This window comes from Formica exsecta, unplaced genomic scaffold, assembly GCF_003651465.1.
Source record: "Formica exsecta isolate Colony F162 unplaced genomic scaffold, ASM365146v1 scaffold116, whole genome shotgun sequence".
NCBI lineage: Eukaryota > Metazoa > Arthropoda > Insecta > Hymenoptera > Formicidae > Formica > Formica exsecta.
Genome location: NW_021848499.1, coordinates 1,053,403 through 1,068,703, shown reverse-complemented (window position 1 = coordinate 1,068,703; position 15,301 = coordinate 1,053,403). Strand labels below are relative to the sequence as shown.

Sequence of the window (15,301 nt, the reverse complement as noted above, 5' to 3'; positions counted from 1 at the left end):
TATATATATCTTTGTTTTAATTAAATTCATAACTACTGTGGTGAGATAAAATCTAGCCGGAGATATTTCATTATTGGAGATTAAATATCGGAGACTCTACGTGTTTTAAAATTAGTACGCATTTAAGCTAATTTGCAGAAATCGATTTATTGATTGACATTATAATCTCTTATATAAACGACATTATAATTTGTGTATCATTAATTGGGATTAGGTGTAATGATTTTACATGTTGCCTTAGTAAGCTTTACTAATAGATACCGGAGTTCACAAAGATCCAAGATAAGTAGCTGCTGATACGGGTGTAGAGTCCCGGATGTGTCCTGGTTTCGCATCCTAATCCGTAGGATAGAATGCCAATCAGCGTTTGCTCCGATACTAGAGGCGCGCCTAGATCACCCTGTAAACAATAATATCACGATGGTTTTGATCTAGAAGCTTCAATCATTTTAACTGCTAGATATCAATGTATTCAACGACAGATTAATGCACAAGCTCAGGACAAATCAAATATTGATTTTCTTTATATTTCTATGTGAATGTAAGTTTTATTTATTTTTAAAAATAATACATTTTTAAACATCTCTCAGAGAATCTCTTCGTTTTGTAATTTTTAGTGGCAACATATAACTGAAATAGAAAACTTCAGGTATTATCTATTAAATTTTACAAAATTGATATAAAATCCTAGTTTATCACTGCATAAATCGATTGTAAATATAGTACATAGTACAATTCGCGTTACGGAGATACAATGTATCTACATAAAAGTTCATCCTTGTTCTATAGTTTTCGAACATAGACATGTTGCAAAATAACGAAAATTTTTCTAGCCCGTGTGCGAGTCTCTTCGCATTTTGTTCGCGATACATCGGCGGCGCGTGGAAATTGCGTTCTCGAGTCAAGTGTCGCATTGTTCACCGATCTGGTGCATTCGACACCTGAACCAGCCGTGCGCATACTTGCGGAAAGACTATTGACTCTATCGACGTAATTGTACACTCGCGGCCGTGTACAATTGGAATTCGACCACCATTGACTGCTCTTAATTTACGCGCCACGCATTTTCCACCGACCGTTGCTTCCCGTGAGATCATTATGAACGTGAGCTTGGATACGCGCGCGTATCGGAAACGTAGATGAGAGTTACCATTAACACAAATCGCATATATAAATCATAGTTTTTCGTTATTTATTCTCCGCGTGGTATCTTCTGTTGTAAAAGAAAATTTTCCAGTAATTCTGGCATCTCGCGTAATACTTTACCGGATCCCTTTGCGTCCTGAGAACGTGTACCCGGCTCGACGGCACGTAAATGATGCATGCACGCGTGCCAAGTATCGTGATGCGCGCCGACGAGGTCGAGGTGTCTCTTCTCAGTGTCGGCGATACTTTGTCGAGTGTCACCCAGGATTGTCGACGGTTTCGCGCGCGCGACGACGAGCCCTTCACGGATCATTGCGCCGTGAGTTGCGTCGCGTCATCCTCATCTTATGTTCATCTTACCTGACACGTTTCCGACGGGCGGGTCGCGTTAACGGCGCACAGCATCTCCTTGGACAGCGGCTTGTAGCTCGGCATTCTCTCTTTGCACGTACGTTGATTTATGACGGCCACAGCGGCCGCTGTGAGCTGAGGCCTGGCCGGGTTAAGCTCCTGTAAATTTGGCACAGCTCGCACGTTTTTACGACACGTTTCTCGTTATTGCAACTTCCAGGTCCAGGACAAGTCGGGGCTTATGAACGCGTGCGAACGTTTTGCGATGGTGTTTCGTAACGATTTACTTTGGTACCGACGTGACTTTGAATAACGTCGTGCGCGCCAGTGTCAGTTAAAATTGTGTAAAAAGTTTGCAAATCCGCGTTCGCTGTAAAAATCTCATTCTTTTAGCATCGAGACTTTTAAAACAAAAAGTTTAAAGTTTCGCCGCGAAGGAACAATCTATGAGTTACGCATTTTTCAAGGTTTTGTAACACCTGGATACTCAAATGACAAAACGGCGGTTTTCCCGCGCACAGATGCTTGGGAAAATTTGAAAATAAACTAAAGTTGCGCGTGTTACTCGATATTTACCGGTTTCCAGCCAGTTACAACACAGCGTGTTCCATCCTGGACTTGTTCATTTTCCTTCTCTGGGAGTCCGATAGGAAGTAACTTTTCTCCAAACTCTGCGGGACTCTTTAGCTACAGGATTGATAAATGGGACAAGTTTATTACGATAAAACAATGTCATATGCACAATAAAATAAACCAATGAAACATATATGCTGAAACTCTGCGGGACTCTTTAGCTACAGGATTGATAAATGGGACAAGTTTATTACGATAAAACAATGTCATATGCACAATGAAATAAAGAATAAACCAATGAAACATATATGCTAGATGTTTGCTCAGCGATTGAAAATACATACCTTTATCAATGCTATATCGTTGAAGTATACATACTTATCGAATTTTTCATGAATTACAATATTGCTTATTCCTAAGACATTGCCACATAGTGTGCAAATATAAGAGGAACGAACGCGTACGGATACTGCCGACAATTCCGCTCTGTAAGATGCGAAAACATATCAAAATATATTATTTTCCTAGAATCTCATAACTTGGGATGAATTACAAAAGTACATAATAAAAAACAAAAGAAATAATTATTATTGAGAAAAGATCGATGCGTACAAATTTATAAAAAAAAAATTTGTAAGAGACACCTGGTATATTATTATGTATTTTTCGCAATAGAGCACGTACCTGAAAACGCAGGATGCCGCAGTCATAATCCACGATTCGTGTATGAATGCGCCGCTGCAGACGTGTCGTCCGGCTATTTGGATCGATACCTATATTGAAATAACGAATTCTATCTGAAATCCGATTTATTCGAAAATAATAGCGGCTTACAGTCACTGCGCTGTACTGACTACCGATTAAAACCACATGTGAATGGCGTATAGTTTTATTTGTCAGCGGAACGCATACTGCGAGCCATTGCGTTAAAAAAAAAATGAGTTTCTCTCACGTGGTATGGGTAATCCTCGATGTCCACATATTGATGGCTTTCGGTATTAACGGCTATAATTACAATTTATATGAAAACAATTTGGTTTGAAAAGTGCAAATATATATAAAAATGTTTCACTCACTATACATCAGAAAGATGCAGACGAATAAGATAAAATTCTTGGACATCTTTCTGCACTGATTAATCATGACTAACGGCTCTTGTATAAAAAGATTTTGTCACCAACGTAAAACTTGCTTTCTGTTGAAGATAAAAGTATCGCGTTATCTACGTCTAAAATCATTACAATGCGTTATCATGAAAATGTGAAAAAACATCGCGCGATTAATTTAGGATTACACATGAAAAGCATAAATCCATTACGAGATAATGTTTATGGGTCAATCTATCTGGCATATACAACTCTATAATATATAAATGATATCCTATCAATTGGTTGATAATGATACAAGTATGTTAAGATCATGATAATTAATTGAATGCCTGCGGTACAAAGAGAGAATAACCATAAGACATGTTTTATATTTTTGAACTAACGCTATATTTTTTTTTTTTTATCTTTATGGTCTTAAATTAAAGCATTGAAGCTTATTGTTGGATTACATATGTAATTTATAATATCGGTCATGTCGTTTGTGAATATTTATTTGTCATTATAACATTTCTTTTAATTTATTTATTTCCCAATTAATGTCATTGTAATTATATAATATTATTTACACCTTTTTTCGTAATCAAAGTTATTTAATACGACAGCTCATTGAATTCGTTTAACAACCTTGTTTGCATTCGTTTTCAGATATTGCAAAATGTATATATTTACATATACACTGTCTGTAGAATATAAAAAAGTTTTTGCTCTAATGATTAAAATCTTGCAAATATCTCTTACGCATTTATTATATAAATTTAATATTTTACGCTTGCAAACTAAGATTGTTAATAACATGCAATCTCAAGACGTGTGCAATTGTCAAAGATTAAATACCGCTCTTCCATTTTATCCACCAGCGAAGATCTGCGACATTGGTGTAAACACCGGGATAAAACGGCTTGGAGCATTCGTATCCCCAGGATACGATTCCGTAGAGAATACCATTGACAGTGAGCGGCCCGCCCGAATCACCTTCACACGAATCTTTGCCACCCTGTATGTAACCCGCGCAAATCATTCTGTCGGTGATGCTACGGTATTTTTTGTATCTGTTTTGACATGTTGTTCTGTCTACGATCGGAAGCGATATTTTTCTTAAAACGGGTGACATTTTTCCACCTGGCTAAAATAGAAAATTGCAATTTTTACTATTCCAACTAATTGTATTTAATATACCTATGATCGTAATAGTAAATCATATTAGGATTATAAACGTGGTCGTATATTATTACATATATGTATATAACATACAATAATCATTTTTCCCTGCAAATCAGACATCAGTGAAGGACCCAATGCGAAAAAATCGTTTTTACTAAACCGCAGAGCAAAACAAAAACATAAAAATCCGACTAAATATAATTTAATAATACTCGCATGCGTAATATGATATTTTTCATACACTCGTAACACGATTTAGTATCATCGTGAATATCGACTTCATTCGCGTATTTCAACATCGAATGCATCAATCGAATGTAGCGGTTCCGATTTCTGACACGAGATACACATGAGATAACATGAGATTCCCAATCGCTTTCATCGTTGAAATCTTTGAATCGCCCTCGATCGGGAAAGTTTACTGTCACTTAGCACCATCTGTTTTCCGCAACGTTCAGATAATGAGTCTATTCTCTGTGAACTCACCTTCACCATACCCCATCCGGTAACGTTCACCATAACACCATCCGCGAGTTCCTTTTCCGCCAGCTTCACTGGCTGCAACCTATCGTTAAATCTGATTTCGCCGTCGACCTGAAATGAAATTTCCAGAGCGTGCGAAAGCTACCGATGTTGTTATTGTCAGCTGGTGCAGGTGCCGTTAGTAAGTAAAGAGAGGAAGAGAGACACATATATACACACATAGAGAAAGAGATGAAGAGGAGAGAGAGTTTAGTATTACGTACTTCGAGAAGGGCAATATCGTAATCGATTGTCAAGTCATTGTAAGCTGGATGTCGAATAATCCTTTTAACTTTATAATAGACGCCCTCGTATTTGTTGTTACTTCCTGCGTTGAGGCTGTAATTGTTAGACGATGATCTGTAACGAAACGAAACACGCGTCAATATACTATATAAATACTGTGACAATAACTGCATGCTATGTGCGAACCACGCTATGACAATATCGACAAAACGTTTACTGGTAAATGCGCGACCGCATTCGTAACAGCGAAGCGGATGATCACGCAAACGTAGCTACAATTTTCTAACTTGCATTGTGACATTATGCATCGGAATAAACTTGATGTGATATTTGATTTGCTTGCAAATAATCAAAAATTATATTCACTTTACGATTGAAAACGAAATTAATTAAAAAAGTTAGCTTAAAAATATCTTTTCTGTATTTGATTAGTCGGATCTTTCAATCTACTAGAGATCTTCTATTTTACATTCTTTTAAAGATAATCGATTATAAACAATCCATACTAATACTGGCAGATGCGCTTAGATGATTTTTAATTTTGATTATTATGAAAAACTATGACAAACGGTTCATAGTTTACAATTTTATTTTTTTGTATCTCTCCAAATCCATGAAACGTAGGGGTTTCGGTAAAACTAAATATAATCTTGATAATGAATACAGCGGCATTATATTTGGCACTTGATAAGAAATATTAAATTACAATTAAGAGACTTTCCAAACATAAGAAGAAAGATCGTTATCTCAAATGTGCATTTTATAAAGATTTAAATTTGCGCGATATATATTTATGAGAAGAGAGAAAGAAATATATACCTTACACAATGAGCCGCAGAAACAACCCATTTATTACTGATGATGGTAGCCCCGCAAATATGCAATGAATTTTGAAAGATCTCTTTCTGGAGGCTCAATTGATAAGGATGCTGGCTTATGTCAACTATCGTACCTTTTATGATCCGAGGGTCAAGAAAGAAAGCCGGTCGCAGGAAGGATGCTGTAATATTAAATTTAATGATAGAATTTGTCTTCTGGCCGTTTCAGCAAAAAAGTTAGCCCCAGAATGCGGCGAATATATAAATCACGCAAGGATTCAATCGACTTTATTACGTGTAGCGGTTTATAGTCTTTTGAACTTTTCTTTCTAAAATGGAATGTCTTCAGGATAATAGAAAATAAGCAAATTCTGCTGTATTGATTTAATTTGATTTTATATTATTAATTGTAAAGCTTATTATTAAGTAAAAAAAATATGTTTTTACCATATATAAAGATCCATTTACAAATATGAAAATATTAACTTTAATAGATAAACTTGGGCAAACCGACATTGGAAAGTATGTATTATAAATATATTACACGTAACAGATATATATGAAAATTATTGGTCACTTTCACTCACCGAAACCAGCAAAGAAAAGAAGATAGAAAGTGAAACTTCGTAACATCTTACAAGTATACACAGACTAATATCATATATGTACATGCACTGGCTTTTATATTGAAGTTGGGTTTCTCATTTGACGAAAGCTCTTATCTCGTGACGACGCAACTCGATTTGTTCGAGTATCGTATAGTATAACACAATTATAAAGTAAAGTAAAATTATAACGCAGTTATAAAAGGATGTCATATAGGAAATAACAGATAACAAAATATTCTCGTCATAAAATCGTAATAATATTGTACGATAAGAAAAAGATATTCATATTTACGACTATTTTAATATAATAATAATTCAAACGGGAGAACATTTTTCTAAAATTATATATTTCTTTAGAAAAATGTTTTCTAAAATGTTTATTTTATTTTACGGGTAGACGATTTTATAATAGGTTTTTTTACATAATTATACCATGACATACTACAGAAATGAAACAATACAGAAAAAAACTTGATAATCTTTTATTATTTTCGAATACCATATCTTTTTTAAACGTCATTTAATCATATTGGTCGTATCCATATCGATATCCAATTATAGACTACTTTATTCATCGGTTTCTTTTCCGATTAATTATTTTATAATGCGCGATTTTTCAGAAATTCGAGTGGTGTAATGCGACAGACAGTATTCATATACGCATGTAAGTGATTGGCTGTATAATTGTTTGCACAAGTGTGTTCGTTCGATCGAGCTCTGATAAAGTCTTTATCTTATAAAAATTCGTGTGATACATCAGAAAATTTCATAACTTGTAGAAATGAAATATAAACCATAAAAGTAACGGATAAAAATCATTGCAATCATTTCGATAAGATATCTGCTTTTTTTTACGCTTTTTATTAATCCCTAAATGATACACTTTATTGTATATTTTAACTAATATTTACATATTTTTTATAAAGATATATATATTTCTTACACCTATTTCTATCGTTTATTTGAGTATTTCTTCGAGTATTAATTAAAAATTAAAAATATAAAAGCTCTATTAAAAAAAAAAAATCATTTTAATTTGATAATTTTCATAACTGAAATTCTGTACATATTATTGGTTTACAACTAATTAATAGCTGGAAATTCGCAATTTCAATTAAAGCTTGCTTGCCTATATATCTTTTATATCTATTTCAACAGGCATTTGGAATTTAAACGCATGGACTATGGCGGTTTTCAATACATCGATTAATGAAATTCTAATAATTCCACAGATTCATTGAGTTGGAAATATATGATTTTCGTATTCATCTATCTTTTGCTCGGTAGATTGTTATCCATCAGCTATTAATTCGTCGTCTTTTGTATGTACTATGTAGTTTATCTATCGAAACAATATAAATTCTGATTTTAGTATAATTATATTATTTATAAATTTATTATATATTAGCTTTATATACACAGAATAATAAAAGTGTTATCTCTAAAATATAATCTATTGAAGTTTATATTTCAATCGGGCACGAACTTATGCAATCACCTGATATTTGTATTCTTGATAGTTTCTTTAAAAACCGACTAGTAATTAAAATTCAGATTTTCCGTCATATCTACCAATATTACCTCGAAATATAGCAGATGTCTGCTTATACAGGATATTTCGAGAATTGTTACGAGGGGTAAAAGAGTGCCGTACCAGGCTGCACACTTGCCGACATCGGCAACGACTGCTGTCTGGCGATTAACATATAAATCAAAGTTCCAACGCGGCAGGCCATCTTCTCTTCTTTTTCGTTCGCGCTCGAATTCACCCCCGGATTCCCCTGTTATTCGCGCCGGATGCGTGTGTGCCATCAGCTATCTTGTGTGCTATTCTCTCTCTTTCTCTTTTACTCACTTTCTCGAAAACGCACTGAGAAGATATTCGGATGTTGAATAGTTGACAATTATCAAAAGTAAATCTTTCACTTACAATGACAGTGAGCAATAAATATAGCGTGCGCTATACGGTTTTGCGAAAGCATCTCTTCCAAATCAATAAATCATCTCATAAATTAGCCTAATATAAATTTGCAACGTGTAAATGAGAAAGAAACTTTTGGATGTAGAGAATAAAAAAAAAAGGCACTTAGCGTATAAATTACATTATCAGTAGTTTTTGTTAAATGGATTTATGAATTTATTGGTTATCGATCGATAAAAGAGTACTCGTTTTGGTCTGTAATTAAACCGAAGTTTGGTTTAGTTAATACGAGATTGGAATACGCAACTGAATTGCCCAGTAGGGCAGCTTTTTTAATTCGTAATTTTTAAATTCTTATAAATTGCGAAGAGATGCAACACATGATTAAATATGTTTTCAAGGACTGCGAGCTGATTCTAATCAAAAGAGAAGACTATCGGTGTAATTTGAACGGAAGGAAACTAACGTCCTTGTCTCGCTGGTATATCTCGCTCCGAAGCCATGATAGATAACTGAGGTGGAACGAGTTCTGGGTGTCGTAAGTCTGCCACGGTAGGACTAACGAGTCCTATCCTGAGAGAATTCTCGGACACACGCTGTGGACGTCCGTACCGTAACGGGTACTTTCTCCTTCGACTACCCGCGTATTCTTTCTCCGCTTCTTTGCCCATGAGCGTCGCGCGCACGTTCAAGGCGATTACAGCACACTGGGGACAACGACGTTACAACGACGTATGCAATTTTCACACTTTCGCTGGCCGCAATTTATCAGCGGTGAAAGTCGACCGTAAATGTACGCGAGAAGATCGAGAAACGAGAATGTATTCCATCGAGGACATATATCTTGCTGTCTCTTCACATCGAAATATCGTAGAAGCACAAGAACTGGTCGAAGATTTTTTTTTTTGTGAAATGCAACTGTTGCGTTTCGGAGATTGTAAGTGCAGTTTGATAGAAATAACATTTTAAAATATCTAAACGATCTCTGATGATGCGCGATCAACGAAATGAGATATAAACATTTAAAAACAGGTTTTCAATGATTGTGTGACGCGATTAAAATCTAGAAAGTTTTGCAAGTTCTATTTGCTTGGCTTGAAATCGTTGTAACTTTTATTGTAAGCAAAATCACTTGATGACACAACGCTTCGCGATGCACCTGTATTACGTCGACATGTGCAAGATTGGTGCGTGACAATTAACAATTAGCGATTTTGATAACAAGCTATAGCATAATTCGAATTAGCGTTAATCGAGTAATTGCGCGCTCCGTCGAAATGTACTTGCCCTACCTATGTATTCATCCCTTCCCTTCTGTCTAGCCGCTTTAAAGCCACATCTGTACCTACGTCAGCCACATAATTGGCTTTCGCGATCGTGCCGAAGTACTTGAAGGCGCAAGGATTACCGGGAACCTGATTGCGCGAGAGCTTTGTGCGGCAATTTGGATTTTCCATCGTTTCTCGTCCTTCACTTTCCTCTTTGCTACTCTCGTCGCTTTTACGGAACTTGCGTGTCTTGCCCTACGAGTAGGTAGAAACGCATTTGAAAGAGCAGACGGTCGGTAGACAAAACATCTTTCTTGATAGGATATATCAAATATGTAAATTTCCATCATAGTTTATGATCCATAAGACGAGCACTTAACGAAAACCATACTATTTTGTGTGCGCTTACAAACGTTCGATAACATTTAATGAATCGCAATTATGCTGATAACGTGGACATAGAAATATAGAGATGAGATAAATATCATATTTTATATCAAGTTTTACTATCGTACATTTAAAAACGCTGTAAATAGAAAAATAACTAGATAGAAAAATGCATGGAGGAAACAAAATATGTATGAATGATTAGATTTTATATATTACAGATATATAATTTTATTATATTATTATTTGCAATATTCTCTCATCGCCTCTGAAAAAGATATTTTTCAACTGACCGCAATTTTCGTAATGAATCGGTGAATTCATTGTAATAGGATTATTGTTGCAATCACCGTCCGATAAAGCGCATCGAGATAAAGTGAACGATCATTAGCGCGATCTGCACGGAGATACAGTTGGAACGAAACAATCTGGCGAATGGCCGACAAGGCATAGAAAAGATTACTCTCGCATTGTGGCTGGGCGACACCAAGGAAGAACGTCGGTTTGCCCGAAAGAGGGGATGTATGGGGGATGCATAGATAGGACGCCGCGCGGAGTGCGCGGTGTGGAATCGGAGTTGTAATTATACCTGCATGCATCGTTTCTACGTGCTTTATAAATGGCCGTGCATAATGAATGAACCGCCGGACGAACCCGCCGGATTATCCCTCCGAAAGAATGGTCCCGTTATCCTATCTAAATCATACCCGCCGGCGTCGTTTTGCACCACCGGCAATGTTCTCGAACCCAGGGGGTAATTTCCATGAACGAACGCGAGTAATGTGCGGCCGTGATATTTTTCAAGGTATCAATATTCTTTGCGGCGTTGCAATATCTCGGATTTTTTGCTAAAAATAATTGGTTTACAAAGGTAAGGTTGAAAAAGATTTCTAAGCCACAGAGAAAATAATAAAACAATATATATTTAAATTTTTTTTTTCTCTAGGTTTATAGAAATAATATTGTATTATTTTTGTACACACACACACACGCACATACATATATATGTAAAGTAAAATGTTTGCGATTGCATTATCTTCTCTGCCTTGTCATTAACACTGTAAATTAATTCGCAATTATACGATGATACGTACTACAAGGACGTACAACGCGTTGGAAAGTTCATAGGAATGATGGACACATATTATTCCGCGGCGTTTTACCTCTCGTATAACATTTTAAATCTTAATGGAGTGCGCTGTGAAGGTACGTAAAGCGTAACGGCCGAGCAATGAATTAATTACGTGGGTTAGTCGTTCGCACTCTGAGATAGAATCGTGCGAGTGAAATTCACGAGCTCGATTTAATATTTCACTCGGAGCCGTAGGATGCGAATTCCTCGCAAAAGCTCCGTACAAAGCCAAAATGTATGCCTTATGTGTCGCTCTATGTAACACACAATACTAATATATTATTTATAATAAAATTTAATTAACCACATACAGTGCCGCGCGCTGCGGTGACCATTAACGCACATGATTCCTGCATAATATGGTCTACTAAATTACGGTTGATGTGCAACGTGCTACGCGACCTCCGTTTTCAGTTTACGTGATAATGTCTCCGAATTGAACACGCCAGTATCATCGGCAATCAGCATCGCGGCATCGTGAACAAGCGACCGCGGCTGCCACCGTCGCGGTCCTGTCGCATTTTTCAAACTTTGCCAGTTAAATTTCGACCTCAACCAACGACTCTCGCGCACCGCGATATATCAATTCGCGTGGCGCGTGTGCGCGTCGGTGATGAAACGGCAGGGCAGGTCGTATAAAAATATTGAGTGCAAATCAATTTGGTGATGACGTAACTCCGCAACTGCGCTGCCACTAGTGACCTATTTCGCTGTCACACTATGCAAGAAATAGGACTACATCGGATAAATCTAGATTTGCAAAAAAGAGAGAGAGAGAGAGAAAGAGAGAGAGAGAGAGAGAAAAAGAGAGAGCAAGAAAGAGAATAAAAATAATATAAAATATTATTTTATAGAAATGTCAATCCTAATTTTAAGGACAGATTTTTCTAACAAATAGTATTTAAGAACTAACTCAATTAAAATTGATTAAAATTGACAACCGCAATCTAATTGCGGTTATATACATATTGTATATATATACATATATTTCTGCAATGAAATATGTTTTATTGAACATTTTAGTTGGTAACTTTAAACAGCAACTCTCGATGAGCCCGCCGAATGCATAACTTCCCTAACGTCCCACGATGGAACGCGTCCTGCGGTCGGATCACCTGTTAAGCACAATGCTTAATACGGGCTCCGTAAGTGATTAGGAAACTCCGAGGGAGAAACCACCGAAATAATTAACATTCGCGTCGCGATATGCGTCTCGATGGTGTTAGAGACGCTAAACGACATGTATCGGTATCGAGTGAGTAGAGTAGATGGAAATGCAGATTCCGCATTAGCACATGAAAATTGGAGCTTGCCACCCCCTCCCGCGATCCCGAGTAATTCTGCACGCAAGATATCGCGGTCTGCGGTCCAAAGATCTTAACACATAACTTCTCCGTGGTAAAGTTGGCGCTATGCGCGATAGCGCTCGTGGGCAGCATCGCTCGAATACACGTCAAGTGTATAAGTTTCGAATTCTCGATCGAGTCCGTTCTCTTCGTATGTCTCGATCTGGCTGGTTGAGGTCAGGGTTAATTGGGCTTGGCCGGGTTCGGATTTCATGGGTCGATTTCAAGCGCTTCCGTTACAAAGATATTCGAGAATCGGAGAACATTGCGATTATCGCGTTAATTAGTTGAAATTTGCAAGGGACTAATTTGTGGAATTTGATAGTATTGTCAAGGGATTAATATAGATAAGACCGGCGTAATCACGAGAATGATATATCGATGCATTATTTATAAAAGAAAAGATCAATCGATCCTTTCATATTACAAAGCCACACAAGCCGGACGTTTGCGCGCTCAAAGGGTTTTAAGTTAGAGGTTCTCTCTCAACTTTACTCGCATGCTCCAAGCATTTATTTTTACAAAGAGGATAATCCGTTGGATTCCAGTTGGTTATTGCTAACTGTACACGACGATAATTCCCGCGTTGGACCGGGGTCTCGTTCTTAACACCAATTTAATGCTACCTCTTTTATCGTTTCCCACTACGAAAATCCATCTATAAATTATGCTCTTTCAGCTCTCTTATTTTGTCGCGACTGTTGAAAGAAATTTGAAATGACAGATACAATACGGCAGACAAAAATTTAAAAATACGGTCGGATTTGCGCATAAGATTACTTTATGGATATTTATGTCCAGTGGCATACAAGTTAAAATCATGCGATGAAAATCATGGCTATATACCATGCAAAAAAAATACTTCCGTCATTCAAATACAATCATTATAAAGAAAGAAAGACGTTACATATAAAAATCGGAATTATCTCTTATTTTATTTTTCGATATCAAATACTTTTCTATCGCAACAAAGAGGGATTTGAAAATCCAAATAAGTAATAAGGATGAATAAGTAATGACGAATGATTTTTGCAACGATTAGCTTATCGCTATTCTTCTCTCATTATTAATTTTGACGATTAAGAAAATAACTTGTGCATTTAAGTCTTTTTCTAAGATAATAGAAAATAATGAAATAAATATAAAATAATTATATTATAGTACAACGACAATCTCTCACATAGTTACTGATAAATTTGATGAGAATTGCTTATAAGAAATTTATAAAAATTTGAGAAAAAAGAAAAAACCGAATAATATTGCATCTAAAATTCTATAATTGTATCTTTAATTAATTGTATTGTAGACTTTTAAATATGTATAAATTCACGTCATACAGATGGATTTAATACATTATTAAAGAAGAAATGAGAAACGCAGTGAAAATGTTAATAATAACACGGTTATTGTATAACACGAAATTCAGTCAGTGACATTTCTTCTGTAATATATTTATCACGAGGGATAAAACACGTGTTCGCGTTTAACTGTGGTAGTCACTATAGATAATGAACATTCTAAATTTCGGATGTGGGACGAAAATTATTTCCGCCAGGAGAACAACAATTTCATGCGGTTTTATATCACCGCCTCTAAACTCGGCGTTGTATAACATCTTCAACGTGTGCCACATGTTGAAGAGTGCACACGTTCGTCCGCTAGAACACATATGGTTGATACGATAAGCTGTGTCGTTTAGTTCCTATTTGTTGTTCTTTCTATGAAATTTTCTTTGTTGTTTAGAAAATAAACTTTGCGTTACGCGATGTTACGCATCCTATTGTTAATTCGGGAAATATATAGAGAGACTTAAAAAAATATAATTTAATTGAAAAAATTTTACAAAGGACTTCTGTGTGTGTTTCGAATTTAATCTAGAAGTAATATTATTGTTTCTGTAAAGATCTGTCGTCTCTTATCTTATGTATACCCATGCGGCGTCAACACTCAGAGTATATATTTTCTCTCCTACACTGCACTGACAATGAGCGAGCGACAACTAACAGTCCCGTCTCCGATATCGCGGCACTTGTAAAATCAAGCGCTGGTAGACGGTCATTAAAATTATATCCGTAGTTAAGTACACGGACAGAATACGCGAGCAGTTCCTCTCGAGAGTCCGAATAGCGAGCGTCTAAGGAAAGCGTTCCTACATTTTTAAATAAATTGGTATAATTTAAATCATTATTATATTATAGTACATCAAAAAAACGTGGCAAGATAAATTTTCGCTGTTTCGTTGCGATACATTGCTCTTAAATTTTCATCCGTTTCGTATTTTTGGGCTTTCCATTTCGATGACAGGCCAGCCGTGCAAATTAAAAGCGCGCAGCGTGGGCTCGCCGCGGGCAAACAATTTACTGTAGCCGCGACGAAATATTTGCTTCCTCATAAACAAACCTGGTGATCCAATTTGTGTTAGGTGCATTTAGTTGCTTTCGACGCAACGCATAAGTCGTTGATACATTATAACAGTAATTACAACGCTTTTTTCGTTAAAAAATTATTGTATTAAAATGTTGTTGCAATTTTTTGAATTATATTATTGCTTTGTGTGTGTATGTGTGTGTGATACAGCGTATATTTATGATAAAAATGATAAAAATATAATTTATTATTAACAAAATTTTTAAACAATATATATTTACGTCAAATATTAAGATTAAATGTAATTAAATTTATAAAAATGCTGTGTGTTTGTAATTATAAGCTA

At 36.0% G+C, this 15,301-nt stretch overlaps 2 protein-coding genes across 2 annotated transcripts; both read right to left on the bottom strand.

Annotated features, from left to right (window-relative positions):
• Positions 1–128: 128 nt before the first annotated feature.
• On the bottom strand, positions 129–4,077 carry LOC115239398 (trypsin-1-like). Its single transcript, XM_029813902.1, has 8 exons — positions 4,014–4,077; positions 3,147–3,265; positions 3,023–3,075; positions 2,755–2,843; positions 2,415–2,556; positions 2,074–2,184; positions 1,507–1,656; positions 129–400 (listed from the first exon to the last, which is right to left on the bottom strand). The coding sequence occupies exons 2-8, from the start codon at positions 3,211–3,213 to the stop codon at positions 251–253; spliced, it is 762 nt and encodes a 253-aa protein (XP_029669762.1). The 5' UTR covers positions 3,214–3,265; positions 4,014–4,077; the 3' UTR covers positions 129–250.
• On the bottom strand, positions 3,282–6,649 carry LOC115239388 (trypsin-1-like). Its single transcript, XM_029813891.1, has 5 exons — positions 6,514–6,649; positions 5,928–6,108; positions 5,087–5,222; positions 4,827–4,934; positions 3,282–4,302 (listed from the first exon to the last, which is right to left on the bottom strand). The coding sequence occupies exons 1-5, from the start codon at positions 6,557–6,559 to the stop codon at positions 4,006–4,008; spliced, it is 768 nt and encodes a 255-aa protein (XP_029669751.1). The 5' UTR covers positions 6,560–6,649; the 3' UTR covers positions 3,282–4,005.
• Positions 6,650–15,301: the final 8,652 nt, after the last annotated feature.

Coding starts and splice junctions, on each gene's coding strand:
- LOC115239398 (XM_029813902.1), bottom strand. CDS start 3,213: ATGATTAATCAGTGCAGAAAGATGTCCAAGAATTTTATCTTATTCGTC. Junction 2,844..3,022: donor TCGAGGATTACCCATACCAC/GTGAGAGAAACT, acceptor ATTTCAATATAG/GTATCGATCCAAATAGCCGG. Junction 2,557..2,754: donor GCGGCATCCTGCGTTTTCAG/GTACGTGCTCTA, acceptor CGCATCTTACAG/AGCGGAATTGTCGGCAGTAT.
- LOC115239388 (XM_029813891.1), bottom strand. CDS start 6,559: ATGTTACGAAGTTTCACTTTCTATCTTCTTTTCTTTGCTGGTTTCG. Junction 6,109..6,513: donor TCTTTTCTTTGCTGGTTTCG/GTGAGTGAAAGT, acceptor TTAATATTACAG/CATCCTTCCTGCGACCGGCT. Junction 4,303..4,826: donor CCGGATGGGGTATGGTGAAG/GTGAGTTCACAG, acceptor TTTCTATTTTAG/CCAGGTGGAAAAATGTCACC.